At 40.9% G+C, this 17,251-nt stretch overlaps 1 protein-coding gene across 4 annotated transcripts in view; it reads left to right on the top strand.

Annotated features, from left to right (window-relative positions):
- Positions 1-17,251, top strand: part of gabbr2 (gamma-aminobutyric acid (GABA) B receptor, 2) — a 935,143-nt gene that overhangs the window by 906,125 nt on the left and 11,767 nt on the right. For 3 of the 4 annotated variants that reach the window (XM_048520955.2, XM_048520937.2, XM_048520949.2), the window contains 4 exons: positions 9,817-9,840; positions 13,589-13,699; positions 14,261-14,485; positions 16,503-16,685. In XM_048520955.2, the coding sequence (XP_048376912.1) occupies positions 9,817-9,840; positions 13,589-13,699; positions 14,261-14,485; positions 16,503-16,685 (543 nt within the window). The remainder of the gene's footprint in view (positions 1-9,816; positions 9,841-13,588; positions 13,700-14,260; positions 14,486-16,502; positions 16,686-17,251) is intronic. The other variant, XM_048520945.2, reaches the window with a different exon arrangement.

The following is a 17,251-nucleotide window of genomic DNA, read 5'->3' as shown; positions in this document are numbered from 1 at the left end:
GATGGGCAATGTTTGACCATTGCAACATCGTTCATTCTTGGGATGTTTGAAGAGGTTGCTCATCTCTCACAGGAGTGTGACTTAACCAAGTCAGACAGTGAAAATTGTACTACAGGAGACTCATAAACAACAGGTAAATGTAGCTTTACAAAATTAAACAGTTATTTAAAAAGATGTTTTTGTGCCCCTTCTTTCAGTGCTTCCTATTAAGTGTAAGTATAGTCCCAACTTCTGCAGCTAGGCTGGAGGGAGCCTGCTATGTGGTTGACCATGTTGATCTGGAAGACTTGAGCAGTTGCCCTGGTGCTTTTGGGTTTAGAGGACCCTGCCCTGGTGGAAATCTGTTGCCGACACATAGGCTCATTCTCAGCCGGAACCAATGCAGGTTTGTGATCCCAGTGAATGGAGAGGAGGAAGATCAGGCGCCACAGGGGTGTCCGGAGTAGACACTTCTGGGGAGTTGTGTGTCATTTCTCCTGCCAATGATACTGAGCACCTGTGACCTGAGTGATGGAGTGTAGATCTGTGCACATAACCGGCAGATACTGAGGGAGCTGTCTCTCGCTCTCCCTGTAGGTTGCTACCCTGTCCCTGGAGACAAGCAGATACATCCATGAAGGAGCCAGTTCAGTACCCATCATGTTAGTAGACTCCTCTATCCTTCGAATCTGCTTACCAAGTACCCCTGACAAACTACCTGCCGTCGCCAATGAAGTACTCACCAGATTCTGTACCTGACACACATCGAGAAAAAGAACTAACGGTAGCGATTGTCTCTGAGCTGGCCAAGGGCGAGGTTCAACCTTTTGTCAGTGCATCCTCTGAGAATTCAACAGTTTCCTGCTGAGAGTTGGAGCTGAAAGTCTCCAGCCCTGACCTCTTTGAAAAGGTTCACTGGGTGTTGCTAGTGCCTGTATAACAGAAGAAAGAAAGCTAGTCATCTGTTCCAAATAAATCTCCACTCCCCATTTTCCCCGTGTCCACAAACCTCCTGATGAGCTCAGACCTCTTGACCAGTTCTGGGCAAATTTTCTCTTCAATAAGTCAAAGATTGGGATGTGAAAGAGGGAAATGGATGGAAGAAGAGTGCATGGTGATAAAAAAAGCAGAAGAACTGGTGAATGAGTCGAGGTAGGAAAGTTTAGTAGTTTGAGAGGTGGAGGAGCTGGATAATAGCTGTTGAGTGCACATGATGCATGTAGTAGTGAAAATTGTAGTCCTTGGTCCCCCGTGAGATGTGTGTGCAGGGGCAGAGATAGTGTGAGGCAACAGAGAGAAAATGGTGGCACTTACTCCTGTAAATGATCATTTATATTTTTCCTGAACTGTCGGGTGCCCCCAGTAACCCCAGGCAAAGCATTGTCCTGGGCTGCAATCTGGGTCCAGGTAGGCTGCACCCAGTGCTATGGCATCAGGGTTTGTTGGTAAATAAATTACTCTTCTCTCCATTACCCCATCCACCAACACCTTCAGTTCCCTGTCAGTGAAGTGTGGGAGTGAGCTTTCTTTTCCTCTGGTATATGTCCTACATATACAGTCTGCAATATGAGGGATCGTTCCTTGCCTACAGCATGTGAAGTGGTGAGCATCTGGGCCTTGAAGACAATGCCAGAGATGCTTATCCCAGGAGTTCCCAACAGTGGTGAACACTTCCTCCTCTCTGGTCATGCAATTTCTCCAATAAATACACCTGAAAACCTGGTTTCATTATTAATGAAATGAAGTGTGGAAGATTGTGTGAGAAGCTACTCTGAGCCATGGTAAGCCCAGTGCTTTTGAATCTCACTCAAAAAAATTAATTGATAATAGAAATATTCACTTGCAATTTTTCATGGACTAGAGAGTTAATGTATTTATTCTGAATACTTGATTATAAGAGAAGTGGTTTTACACTCGATTAAATGGCATCCGCTGCTCTGCAGCTGCATTCAGCCGCTTCATAGTGGAATTAAAACAATGGATACCATGGCACAGTAGCTGACAATAATTTGCTGAGTATAAATAGGATGAAATGTGCAGCAGCTCAGTACATTATTCTTCCACTTGCTTGAGTTGGGTTTGAATCCCACAATACTAACTCAACATTCTTCTCTTCAAGAATTTTATTTGGAATAAGTTAAGAGAATTCCACAGCTGTACAGCACAGTCCTGACAGTAACTCAATAAAAAAAATCAGTCAGTTGATTCTTTCAGCAAGTAATAGTCCCTGAGACACAGAAATAGAACAGAACAGTAAGTGTATTAATCTCTGGGATACAATTAGAAATACATCAGGACAGGAGGCAACAAGGTTTTGGCGACATTATTAATGACAAGGGAAAACAGTGAATGTGTGACGCTCTGGAATACAGATCCGTCAGAGCAATCTATAACCTGGCTTGAGTTCTTCCTCAAGCTTTTCAATAATTCAAACCCAGCGGCCTTCACTTGCTCCGTCTTATTTTTGCCTCACTTGCCATTGACTTTCAGCACATGTCTATAATCCAGACCAAATGGTAATTTAGAGATTCCAGCTGTCAGCAAATATTTGCAATTTTGAAATGAAAAATAATGGCAACTCATTCTATTCACAAATCTCTGGATGCCAGTAACTGTTCATCGGCAAGTCAGAAAAATCTAGAAAAACCATCTTTGTAGTTATGCGCACAGTCAACATGGGAGCAGGAAAGAGAATGAGAAATGCTGGTCATTTACTGAAATATTAAAGATTTGGCAACTCTGGTTGTGTTGTAATAGGAAGTACTAAACCAATTCATACAGTATGTCCTCATTTTGAGTTGTGGTTGCATTCCTGAAAATCATGACTTTAAGTGAATCAGGGGTTCCTATTGGAATCAATGTTAAAAAGCCTTAGTTGGATACCTTGGGGTGTATATTATTGGAGGAAATGCACATACAAGTTCAAATAATGTTCCACACATGTGCAAAACTGTGCATTCCTAGTTGAAATAACTTACAGAGCAAAATACATCATCAAATATAAAGAAATATAATATACAAGGGAAAAAATACACTCACCATTCAGTAATTTCAGATAGATCAACCTTCATCCAGTGGCAGAAGCTAACCAGTGATGTACCAGTTTGAGTCCCAGACTACCTGCAGTGACCAACAGCCAGCAATTGGAGCCCAGGGCTTCAATGTGAGTTTAAGAATGGGCAATGAGAGGAATTGCAGGACCTCGGGTAAGAACAAAGGACAGGAGGCAAGGGCAGGAAGCAGTGCCAGGAATTGCAGGTAGCAAAGCTGGGGTGCAGTGAGGCCCGGGGAACAAAGCCTGAAGGTGAGTTGCAGCTGGGATTAGGGCAAGGGGCAAGCCTAAGAATTAGAGTCAGTGGGTGAGGGGTGGAGGGAGAGGAACTGAGGATGAGAGTGAGGCATTGGGTGTATGGATATGTGAACAGGAAATCTGGCAAATGATAATGAAGTGAAACTGACAAATGATTAAATAGTTATACTGGCTACTTTATTAACTACACTGAAATAAAGTAACATTAAATAAATTAATATTATGTGGGGACCTAGTGTACAGTTGTAAAGGTAAATACTTCTCCTAAATAGAACCTAACTTTCAAATCATAGTTTTTCTCACACTCTCTTACTTATGGTTTTCTTCAATGCCTCGACCACTCGCTCAGGAAAAAAATCCATTGACTCAACAATTTGGCAAACAGTATGCAACCCTGAAAAACATTTTGGGTGAGGTTTGCTGTGTTGTGGTCTATCTTATTGGTGGAAATAATTTTCAGATTTTTTTTGTCTTCAATGTGATTCTTTGATTTAGTTTATCTTTGATTTATAAAATAAAAGCTGAAAAGTATCAGCCAGCAGATTTTCATAATAATGCTGTCACCAAAAACACCAAGTGATGCAGAGTTCATGGTTGCAAAATTAACCATGACTTATTATGGAGTTAATTAGGTGGCCGTCCATTACGGACAGCTGCCCACAGACATTGACATTGAATAGCCAGCTGGCCATTGGCCAATGGGCTGGCTGCAGCAAGGGGTTAGGGTGGATAGGATAAGATAAGGTGGTTAGATCTTAGAGGGAGCCCATTAATGAAGGATTCCTCTCATCCTACCACCAGCCCATGCAGGGAAAACTGTAAGGGTGGACAACTGGGCCTGGATTTTCATGGAGTTCTGCCAACTTTAGAAACATTTAAAAGTGGTAGACACAACTGATTCTGAGATTCTACTCGTGTACCTGTTTTAGACATGTTTTGCTGGTGCTGAATAATAGTGTGTGTAGCAAATTTGAGCACTGCACTCCCAACCTGGTTGGCTCCATTGAGGGATCTTCACTGTGGTACTTTCTCTGACTGTCACCACTCATAGTATGTACCACCTTTGTCAATATATAGCACAGGATAAAACTCATTGGAGGTGGTTCACTGCAAAAATCTCGTAAACAATAATTACCACGGAGCCTAGTCAGTTTCTTAAGGACTCATAGTCCTGAGAGAAATCGTAAACCACAGTTTATCGGTTTGGGACTTTCTTGAAAGAATATTTTTAAAGGGCTTACACATACTCCCTTCATATCTCCCATGTCCCCTAATAACCTCACTATACCTTCTATATGCTTTGCATAACTCTTTCCATTCCCTCCTCCATGCTGATTCACCCAGTGCGCACAATGTACCAGATCACAGAACCATATACCAATAGTGACAAGAGTTTGACATGCTCATGAAATAAAGAAACACATGAGAAAATCTCCTTTAAAAAACTGTTGGCCTCAGAAAACCTTACAAAAGTGCAATCGGACATTCTGCACGCTTTTTGGATTTCAGACTAAGATCAACTCATTCAAAAGGCCAGCAAAGAAACTGAACACAAAACTGTAGTGTGAGATTTTATAGAATCCCTACTGCACAGAAACAAGCCATTTGGTCTGACAGGTCTACACTGCCCCTCTGAACAGCATCCCACCCAGAACCATTCCCTTGTATTTCCATATCTAACCCACCTAACCTTAATATCCTTAGGCCAGTTAGCATAGCCAATCCATCTACACTGCACAGCTTTGGAGGGTGGGAGGAAGCCAGAGCACCTGGAGTAAGCCCACATAGACATGGGGAGAATATGCAAACCCCACATAGTGAGTCACCTGAAGTTGGAATTGAACTTGGGTCCCTGGCACAGTGAGGCAGTAGTGCTAACCACTGAGCCACCATGCTGTCCCCAACATGTCTGCTACTGGCTCTGCAGGTTGACTAGTGAAAATATTATGTCATTTGCTATGTTAATGTATAGATTTACATAAATAATATTCCAATTAGTATACCTTCCTACAACTAAACTATTGTCTTCACATTTCCTGTCACAACAGGCCTTTTCCCTTCAATAAAAGATCCATGTATATTTCAACACCAATATGTACATCACTGTCCTCAATTATTGGTGTGGGCCAAAGTCACAGATATTTGAAATTGAACTTCTAACCAGCCCGCCTTGGCACTCGTACACCCCGATGGCCACCTCCGAATTGCATTCAACTCTATCGTCTCCACAGTAAGCACCCAATTTCCTGCTGGTTCTGTCCCAGTAAGGATGAGGCCCTGAAGGGGGCAAGAATTGGCATGAATTTTTTAAAGACCGCAACATCCCCCCCTCAGTGGCCGCGAACACCCTTGACCGTGTCTCCCGCATTTCCTGCAACTCATTCCTCACAACCCCTCCCCACAATAACAACCAAAACAGAATTCCTCCTGTCCTCACATACCACCCCACCAACCTCCAGACCCAACGCATCATCCTCCGACACTTCTGCCACCTGCAATCCGACCCCACGCCAAAGGCATTTTTCCCTCCCCACCCTTATCTGCTTTCAGGAGGGACCACTGTCTTCGTGACTCCCTTGTCTGCTCCACAATCCCGTCCAGACCCACTACACCCGGCACTTTTCCCTGCAACCGCAGGAAGTGCTACACCTGCCCGCACACCTCTCCCATCACATCATTCCCAGGCCCCAAGAAGACTTTCCACATCAAGATGATGTTCACCTGCACATCCGCCAATGTGGTATACTGCATCCGCTGTACCCAGTGTGGCCTCCTCTACATTGGGGAAACCAAGTGGAGGTTTGGGGACCAATTTTCAGAACACCTACGCTTGGTTTGCACTAAACAACTGCACCTCTCAGTCGCGAACCATTTCAAATCCCCTTTGCATTCCTCAGACAACATGTCCATCCTGGGCCTCCTGCAGTGCCACAATGATGCTACCCGAAGGTTGCAGGAACAGCAACTCATATTCCACTTGGGAATCCTGCAGCCCAATGGTATCAATGTGGACTTCACCAGCTTCAAAATCTCACCTCTCCCTACCGCATCCCAAAACCAGCCCAGCTCGTCCCCACCTCCCTAATCTGTTCTTCCTCTCACCTATACCCTCCTCCCACCTCAAGCCCCACCCCCCATTTCCTACCTACTACCCTCATCCCACCCCATTAATCTGTCTGTCCTTTCTGGACTGACCTATCCCCTCCCTACCTCCCTAACTACACTCACCTTTACTGGCTCCATCCCTGCCTCTTTGATCTGTCTGTCTCCTCTCCGCCTACCTTCTCCTCTATCCATCTTTTATCCGCCTCTCCATCTCCCCCTATCTATTTCAGAACCCCCTTTCCCTTCCCCATTTCTGAAGAAGGGTCTAGGCCCAAAATGTCAGCCTTCCTGCTCTTTTGATACTGCTTGGCCTGCTGTGTTCATCCAGCTGTACACCTTGTTATCTCATGAAATGGCCTCATTTGGCCTGATAGCAGGCTACCCAATGGCTCAGTACCCCACTTGCTCGTTAAATTGCAGCCTGGTTAGGTTGGGGCTCAGCTTTAGGCAACCACTGTATTTTACATGCTCCTCCTCACCCCTTCTAACCACGCAGTAAGTGTGACATCCAGCCCTATGTGTCACATGCGGGACATAACACCAGCACTTCACCGGAGGCTCACTGATAATGTTACCTAGAATGGTGGCGAAACATCTGAAAACTAACCTTCCAGCTCACTGAGCAAGCTCACATCCTATGTGTCACATGTTATATCACAACATACATCCAGTTGGAAATTAAAATTTGTTCTAACTACTTCCAAACCATTTTCAATCTTCTGAACTTGACATCCATCTACTTTTATATATGTTTACTGTGGTACTAATATCCTGTAAAAGACAGATATTCTAAGGCCCACTGATGATTTGGACACTCTAAGAAGCAGAATGTGAGCATCCCCTTTCCTCAAGTCTTTCACTCATTCTGCAAAGGGTTTTGAGTGCAGAACCACTGCAAGCAAAAGAAATTGATCCATTAATAAAATATGATTCTAAAGTCAGATGTCTTCAAAATAACACTGAATAATTCACTTTACTGTAGAGTTAATTATTCTAACGTCTGGTCTTAAGAGGAAGAAGCAGTATTGAGAGCTGATGCATATTTCAATGCAATGTTTATTTCCTCATCAATAATAAAACTATGGTAGATGGAGAAGGCATAAGGAACTTTACCAATTAACTAGCTGAATATCAGCAATTGTGTCAACAAGATCTCAACAAATGGGAAAATACTAGTCAGACAACAGAGGCAACTTTCTCAAATGAAAGAATGACACAGCATAGAGTCGCTCAGCCAATCATGCTCTTGCCAGCACTTTGGGTGGCACTTACAATTTGCTTCATTCTCTTGCCTATTCCACATCATCACATTCTTCCCCTATGTAACAGGATGGAAACACTGTAAATCAAATCCACTGGGGATGGATAGCTTGATATGTTACGTATTGTCAGTAACTGAAGAAACCAATTCATAAGGTGCACGCTGTGTTACAAGTGCTGGATATGTCGTAAATATCAAGATACAACCACAAATTGTTGTTTGTGGTATAAGCACCAGTTGCCAAGCTGTTGAAGCCACTGATTGTCATGTTGGGAATCAAGTGAGAGAACCAAGTCTCTCTGTCATCAGATGCAATGGTTGATGTTTAGGGCCTTCATGTAATGCTTGCAACCATCCTGGAAGCAGAATTTTGTGCTCTGGTGATGCTGGCCTTCTCATTCCACCTACTTTACCATACAGAAAATGACTGGGTAGGTATTCATTGGTGATCCATCCTGAAAATGTTCCCAAGCGAGCAAAGTCACCTCTGTTCAATGAATACCATTATATCATAGATATGCCTTTGAGAGGCGTGCTGCACCCATGATTATGTCATTCTACATGATCCCACTATGTGCCATGAACACCAAAGATGAAAGTTGTTGAGTCTCCCTCCTTGGTAACTGTAGACTTTCCATGAGTCCTTGCAGTTCAGGTATTTAGCTAATTTCTTTTTAAGTGTTGTCATTGAATTCACTTCCACTTTCAGGTTATTTTACTTTCTCCTTGGAATCTGTGACAGAACTGAACGAATTTGTGAACTGATTTTTGCTAATTTCATTTTGAAAGTTTCCTTTAAAAATAAGAGTGAATGAATAGACTTTTGCTTCAAAAAATAGGTATTCTATAAATAAACATTTCACTGAAAAATCCAATTGTTTGGTCTAATGTAGCTGCATTAAATGGTACTATTTGCAAGACATTGTCATTTTATTTGCCAGCACAAAGTCAGAATTTTGAGTTCATTAATTGTCTGTAATTCAAATTGAACAAAATGGATTTTAAGTCTGGGCATGAATGTGGTCTACTAAGCTGCTAGCTCATCTGGGAGTGGCACTGGGGAGCAAGGACAAATTTAACCAAAATGCTTGTAAGTCAGCGGGACTCAATAAGACTCGGAAGTGGGGAGACACAAAAATAGAAATTGCTGGAGAAATTCAGCATCTATGGGAAGAAAGCAGAGTTAACATTCTGAGCCCGGTGACTCGTCAACAGAACAGAAAAGGTGCTACTGGGGACAAGAGGCAAGCATTCAGATAGTCTTCAGAAGAGATATCCAAAATAAATTGCTGTCAGGAAATGAAGGAGGGGAAGCTCACAGCAAGGCAGATTCAACATTTCCTTTTGTCTACAGGAATACTTTTTACTTGGTAAACTGACTCTGCTGGACTCTGTTCATCATCCTGTCAGCGTTTGTAAATCTTCACTCACTGCTCAGGCTTCTGACTAAAAATGCAGTCAAACTCCATTGCCTTAATTATAGTTTGATCTGCTTATTTCAAGAAACACTCAGCCTGCTCGACATTAAGACCTCTCCACCTTAATCAATTGGTCTTTCCAAATTTCCAATGAATTAGGCAGGCCACCAAACATTGTGATGCATCATTGTCGTCACAAATCAATTACACTACTTGATTATTCACTGGAAAATCTACATTCAAACATAGGTTGAGTTTGTGTTAAATCTGTATTACTTCACCTCATCAAAACCAATGTATTTATAAAGGCATCAGAGATGGTAAGATCTGCTGATCCTGGAGTCAGAGATAACACAGTGTAGAGCTGGAAGAGCACAGCAGGCCTGGCAGCATCAGAGGAGCAGGAAGGTTGATGTTTCAAGTCAGGTCCCTTCTTCAGAAATTGCTCCTCTGACGCTGCCTGGCCTGCTACGCTCCTCCAGCTCCACACTGTTCTATCCCATATTTATTGTAGGCATTTTCGGTTCACTAGTAGAAACATCTTTCCTCTTGTGGTCTGGTCTTTTGGTTGTAGTTTGGTCAGTTTTGTTCCATTGTGGTCTGCTTGTTTCGTCTTACCCCCTAAAATTTTGTTAATTCAGTTTGCTGGTTCTCCTCTGTTTTGTTTGGTTCGGTTATGTTGAGTTGTTTTCTACTTTCTTCAGTTATTTTTTTGTCTGCTCTCTTTTGTTCTGGCTTTGCAGATGCCATTGAGGACAATGGAGAAGGTATTGCATTTCTTTTACTTGCTTGAAATCTATGCACGTTATATCCATGGATGAAATTAGCCTTAGGGACTTTCAAGCAAAACACATACAGAAATACAATGAGAGAGTGTGTCCTGCTGCTGTCCTTTATTATTACTTTCCAACACACGTGAAAAATTGTACAATGTAACAGAAACCACAACTGGTTCCTCTGTGAGCAGCATATTGTTGCTAAGAACTAGATTTAATTCAATTCTAGTCCTAATTTGCAAATGTCTGCTCAGTACAGTGTACTGAGACGGATGTGATGGCCTGGTCTGTTCTATTAGTTATCTTATTTCAGCCTAGTGATGTCCTACAAAGATCTGTGTGGGGGCTTCTGTTATTCACAATGTTTATTAATGTCTTGGATAATGGCATAGAAAGTCGTATATCCAAGTTTGCAGTTGACCCAAAGTTAGGCGGCATGATAGACAGTGTAGATAATAGCATAATATTACAGCGGGGTATTGATAAACTATGTGACTGGACAAAACTGTGGCTGATGGAGTTCAATTTTAGCAAGTGGTTTGGATCAAGAAAGGATAGATCAGGGTACTTTCTAGATGGTTTAAAGTTAAATACAGAGGACGTCCAAAAAGACTTGGAGGTTTGGCCGCATAAGATTTTTTAACTGTCACAAACAAGTACAGAAAATAGTCAAGGAAGCTAATGCAGTGCTGGCCTTCATATCTAGAGGACTGGAGTACAAAAATGCAAAATTGATGCTCTAGTTATACAAACCGTGGTGAGGCCCCACTTGAAGTACTGTGAGCAAAGCTGGCCACCACACCTTGGGAAGGATATGCTGACCTTGGAGGGTACACAATGTAAATTCACAAGAGTGATGCCTGCATTTCAGGGTTAAATTATAAGGAGGGATTATACAAATTAGGCCTATTTTCTCCAGCATTCAGAAATTAAGGATTGATCTAATCGAAGTTTTCAAGATATTATCTGGTTTTAAAAAAACGAGTAGATAAACTATTTCTACTGGTTGGGGATTCTAGAACCAGGCAGCGTAACATGAGAATTAGAGCCAGACCATTCAGGAGAGATGTTAGGCAGCACATACACACACAAAGGATGGTGGATATTTGAAACCCTTTTACACAAGTGGCAGTAGATGTTGGATCGGTTGTTAATTTTAAATCTGAGGTAGATTATTTTTAGTTAAGCAAAGGTATTAAGGGATCTGAGCCTAAGACGGTTATATGGTGTCAGGTCATGTCAGCCATGATCTCATTGAATGATGGTACAGAGCTCAGGGGCTAAATGGCCTCGCCTTGTTTCTATGTTCTCACCACTGTTGACGTAATGTTAAAAATGATAGTTATAAACCAAACAATTAATTTTGTTGGAGTCTCTCATCTCAGTAAAAATGTAATAAAAACATTTATTTATCCATCAAAGCTACACTATCAAAAGTTACTTTACAGTACCAGTATTGGTATGATTCCAATAAAAAGTGTGAAGTTCAGGCAGCAGACCCATGATGCTGTAATTCTGAGCTTAGTGGTAATTTAATCCTTTAAAATTGTACATGGAACCAAAGACAGGGCCCTATTTTATCATGCAGTTAAAATTTAATGCAATGAGAAAGTACGAAAGTTCTTTCTCATCACATCAAAAATAAAGAAAACCAAGTTTCCGAGATTCTCAAGAGCACGCTTAATCTTTGCAGTGAATAGCAATTATACTTCACTAAATTCACATTGGTGTAAGATAGCTAGCCTTATATTGTTTTTTTAGCAGTTGATTTACTTACTTGACCCGGGATTGAAACAGTTACTCTTGTGTCAGTTGATTTGAACAGTCCTACTTTGAATCAACATGAAAATGGCACATTAATGTATGGAAAAAATGCACAAACATATCAACCCAAATTTTCTCCGAGCTGTTCTAAATTGAAAGTTAAAAATCCTCTTCATTCCTTGAAAATGTGGCATGAATGATTTATTAGATATTATTTTGACTCTGATTATTTGTAAGGCTGTCATAAAATCCTTTTATCGACTGGGAATCCTCACAATAGCAATATATAAATAGAAACTCTTAACTCAGGGTGTGACAGTGAAGTTATACAATTGTCTAAAATTGGGGAACAGTTTGAAGCTCCAAATTTCTGCTTTCCTCTGTTAGACTGTGCTTGCATTAGATGTCACCAGAACTAAGTTTTTAAATCTATGCATTGGTGTTGCATTAATCCTTTTTTGGATGCAATGAATTTAACAGTCTCAATTACACATTTACAAAAGCAAATTACAGTGAATACTGAAATCTCAAATCAAAACAGAAAGTGCTGAAAGCACGCACCAGATCAGGCAGCCTCTGTGGGAAGAGAATTTTGTTTATCTTCCATCAGAATTAAGAAAATTTTAAAATGTAATATATTTCAAGACAGTGAAAGGGGAAGGAGGATAAGAGCAAAAGAAAAGATGTATGATAGGGTAGGAGTCAGGAGAGATCCAATGACAAAAACTTTGGGTGAAGAGTGTAGTCATGGGACAAATTGTTCCAATGAAGTTTCAAGTAAGTTCAAATAACAGCAAATAATGTTTCCCTTGGTATTAATTTGCCACAAGGTAATAGCTGAGAGTAGGATTAATACAGAGCAGAATAAAGGCAGTTCCAGAACTCGATTTGGCTCCTTTTTTTTCCAGGAAGGGCACTCAGCTCTGTTTGAAGATTAAACAGAGTATCTTTTTTAGGGAAAACTGTGAACAGGGATTGATTCCCAAAGAATGAGTACAACAGTGCATGTGTAGCTTTTCTTTTGTGTTGGGAACAAACACTGTGCTTTTGACTCGGCCCTCTGAGCGTCCCAGACTTCACAACGAATTCAACAATTTCCGACCATAAACTGTGCTCCCATTTTGTTTCCTTTTACTTTGCAACTGGTCAGTTTTTGTTCTGAGTTTCTCCTGCATTTCCTTCAAGATATTGGTTGCTCCTTAATCTGCCATTTACACAGGTTCCAGACAAACCTTTCATGTCTTTATTTATCCTATTAATCACCCTGCTTTCCTCAGTATCATGGCAGCCAGAAAATCCTGCCCACTGACTCTGATTCTCTCCCCGCAGATGTTATATGACCCACAGAGTATTTCCAGCTTTTTCTGCTTTGGTTTTAATAAGATGTTTCTTGGATGCTTTAGTTACTAGATCCATGAAAATAATTTTGCTACCATGGCAAGATCAAAGTCCAGCAGACATTCTGGGAAAATGCTGACTTAATATATTTTTAACATAATGTCTTAGCTAAGAATAAGAGTTAGATTTAAATTAAAATGTATTAGTGACAGATTGGTTAGTGCAGTGATAATGTTGAGGTAATCATGTAGAGTCAGTTTTTTCCTTCGAGACCAACCCTTTAGAGTCTGACAGACATAACGTTTGGAAGAAGTAAGAAAAAGTGCCTACTTTACCAAAAAATGCTCATTATATGTTGCTAATTGTGTCCAATAGACGATATATGTCACTTTACCAATTAAGATTCTGATTGTTGTAACTGTCAGAACAATGACTAGCACAGTGAATTGTAACTGTCATTATGTTACTTTGTCCAACTACTTCAAAAAAATTATTTGAATCCTCACCAATTTACATGGGTCATTTATCTTATGACCAGGTGTGTTCTTCTGAGTAATGTTTTACTCAATCCTAACAACATAGAATGTGGAATGTTTAAACTAGATGTAGTTTGATATTAATTTCATTCTTCTTGCAGCCGGATCCCGCTGGGAGAGATTTTGCAATCCAACCTTTGCTGGAACACTGTGAAAATTCCCACATGAGTATTTGGCTGGGTATTGTGTATGCCTATAAAGGACTTCTGATGGTAGGAATTGCACCATTTTTATTTCAGAAAAGTTTCTGAATGGATCACAGCGTTGTCACATATTTTCAACTTTGGATTTTCTTTGACGTTCTCTGTTATGTTTGACCAAAGCCATGTGTTCAAACTGTACCAGAGACTCCAGTTTTACCTCCAGTTTCAAAATGTTTAGTCAAATTCAACCCAATAGTTATGGGCTCAGCGTTCTGCTCAATGTTTTCTACATGTTCCATTCCTTCATTTGTCTTACTTAGTTTCATTTTTTAAAAATCCTATTATTTTTTCATGAAGGAAATAGTTGGCAAGTGAAAGGAATTGAGAGACCAGAAGGCACAAAGCAAGAAGCTAGCTTCATCAAAGCTGTCGTTAAATATTCATTCATTGTAAATTTTGTTATTAGTGGATAAGCACTTACTGTAAGCATGTAAACTCCCCCTGTTATTTTAACACAAGTGTTTTCCTATTTATTTTAAATTCATTGATACACTCAGATTGACTTAAGCATTTGTTTACTAATATTGCAAACGGTATTTTAACTGAAATGATATTCTTTTTCTTTTTCAGTTGTTTGGATGTTTTCTTGCATGGGAAACACGTAATGTAAGCATCCCAGCACTGAACGACAGCAAGTACATTGGAATGAGTGTCTATAACGTGGGAATCATGTGCATAATAGGTGCTGCTGTTTCATTCCTCACTCGAGATCAGCCAAATGTCCAATTCTGTATTGTGGCTCTGGTGATCATTTTCTGCAGTACCATCACTCTCTGCCTGGTTTTTGTGCCAAAGGTAGGTGGAATGAGAAGTTATCAGTAAAAAAAGATTAAGGTTTGGTATAGATGTAATTCTTTTAACACCCAAATACATTTCAGGACTGATCTTTTGTTGGCGGAGAACCTCAACTAGTAGACCGTGTAAGTCAGGAAATTGCTGGTGTACTGACTATGAATACTCATGAGCTAATGGCCAATAGTGATGTGTTATATCAACAAAAAATAACAGAGACTTGGATAGAACATCAAATAGATGGACAGATACTTCCAATGCTTCACTCATAAGCATATCTCCTTTCTAGTTGGCAAGTGATATCTCCCTCATGAAACAAGCATCATTTGTTCAAGGGTGAGAAATCAGACTTTCACCTAAACCAACAGCACAGGACAACATCACACCCAAAGAAGTAAAACAGAAGGCTCCAAAAACAAGTTTCCAAGCATGCAAACTTCTCTCCTATGTCACTGAGGGCATTAACTCTCTTGCTATTCTTCGCAGTCGAGACATAAGATCTTTTACATCTTCCAGAGCAGGAAGAAAGCCTTTTGGTTTAACTTTTGATCCAAAACTTGCTATCACTAGCAGTGCAACATCAATTCAACTTAAATTTTGCATTCAAGGCTCTGGAGTGAGACTTGAATGCATGATTTTACCAACTGAGTCACAGGCAGAGACTTCTAAAGTGTGCAAGAAACATCAAAGCAGAGGGTTCTGTCAAAAGAATCAGTCAAAACATACTGTAACTTTGGTGACAAACTGGAAGGTATTATGGAAAACAGCACAACTGACTGAAAATAACACTTGAAACCATTTTCCTGGGATATCTACTGCTCTCCCACCGTCGTTTCAACGGGAGATAAACGGTAGCTCAGGACTTCAGAGCTGAAGTGTTTAAAGTGAGTACTGGACTAGGTCAGCATAGATGTTCCACGTGCAGGTTCAGGTGAGGAGGTAAATGAGTTGGTACCAGAGATTTGGGGGAAGACAAGATTGTGACAGGAGAAAAACGGGGTAAGGGCATAGAATCGATGCTTGTGGTTCGTTGGCATTCACCTGTAACAGGTGCCTTACCAACCCACTACATATTAACACCAGTCAAGATTGAGGTGTGATTCCAGAAAAAAAATTCTGGACTTATATTTGTCTGGCTATAATCCCTGGAATATCATGGAGAAATGAAGATTGCCCAGAGTAACAGTCATATTGACTTTAATTTCAGAACACAAAGGTGCAGAGAGTGAAAGCCACCACCAATTAAGCCCCTAGCCTTCACCTTTGCACATCTAGTACTTGGACAAACCCCTTTACAATCCATAACCGTCTCTTCTCATCTTCTTTCCCAACCCAGACAAAGTTCATGGACCAGAGTGAGCTGCTTTTATTTCAGCATCATCCTGGCTATTCAAAACATTAGAGACTCATTCAAAGTGCCACGATGCCAGGATGGCTGGTGCAGATGCCCATTAACAACAGACTAACAAAGGAACCTGCTCTGACCCTGGAAAGTGTCAGTCACAAAAGTACCTGAGCACCACGACTGACAAATTTCAGGGCAAGGTTGCAAAAGTTGACTGTGAATTTACCTTACTTGGCAAGTTCATGTTTGTGAACAATGCAAGAAGTTCACTCCTGGCAGGCAGGATTCATTTTAAAAAAACTTACAGTTTGTTCAGTGAAACTTGTACGAAAAGTAAATCATGATGTGGGCACATCCAGGAACTGTGAGCATTTGCAAAGCTCAGTTGTCGTTAAAAACCTTATCACTAAGTGCATCTAAACTAACCATGAACTGAATCCCAGTGAAGTCTCATGTTCCAATGTTTGCAGCTCCCAACCCCCTCCTTTACTCTGGCCTTCAAAGGAGCAGCCAGAGGCTCCATCTCAGAAAGTTTATCACTAGATTGGGACCTGACATAATCGAGTCATGACCTAGTTGTGGCAAGAGAACCCCTGAATAGCCAGAAATTATTTTATAGCTGTTTGAGTAAGTACGTTGCACTAAAGTATCCTTTCCTTGGAACTCTCCCTACAGCTGATAACATTACGAACAAATCCAGATGCAGCCACTCAGAACAGGCGATTGCAATTCACCCAGAATCAGAAGAAAGAAGATTCAAAGACATCAACTTCCGTAACAAGTGTGAACCAGGCAAATACATCTCGTCTTGAGGGGTTTCAGACTGATAATCATCGTTTGCGAATGAAAATTACAGAGGTGCTCACTTTGCTTTGAATCCTACCTGCTCAATACTCTTTCTATGAACCACATTAACAGATGTCTTTACCTGGGGGCCATGACCTCGTGGTATTATCGCTAGACTGTTAATTCAGAGACCCAGATAACATTCTGGGGACCCAGATTTGAATCCCACCATGGCAGATGGTGGAATTTGAATTCAATAAAAGTTATCTGGAATTAAGAGTCTAATGATGACCATGAATCCATTGTCAATTATCAGGAAAAGCCATCTGATTCTCTAATGTCCTTTAGGGAAGGAAACTGCCATCCTTAACCTGGTCTGGCCCTCATGTGACTCCAGACCCACAGCAATGTGGCTGATTCTGAACTGCCCTCTGGGCAAGTGGATGGCCAGTAAATGCTGCCAAGCTAGTGATGCCCTCATCCTGTTAATGAATAAAGGAAAAAAACAAATGAAGACAGCTGAAGTTCCAGTGAATATCCTAGAGAAGAGCAATTGTTTGGAAACTCAAAGAAAAATTATAATTAATATCTATACAGGTTAATATGAGGATTACCAGTAAAATCAACGCAGGCAGTGG

Source organism: Stegostoma tigrinum, chromosome 2 (genome assembly GCF_030684315.1).
Source record: "Stegostoma tigrinum isolate sSteTig4 chromosome 2, sSteTig4.hap1, whole genome shotgun sequence".
NCBI lineage: Eukaryota > Metazoa > Chordata > Chondrichthyes > Orectolobiformes > Stegostomatidae > Stegostoma > Stegostoma tigrinum.
This window is presented reverse-complemented; position numbering and strand designations above follow the sequence as displayed.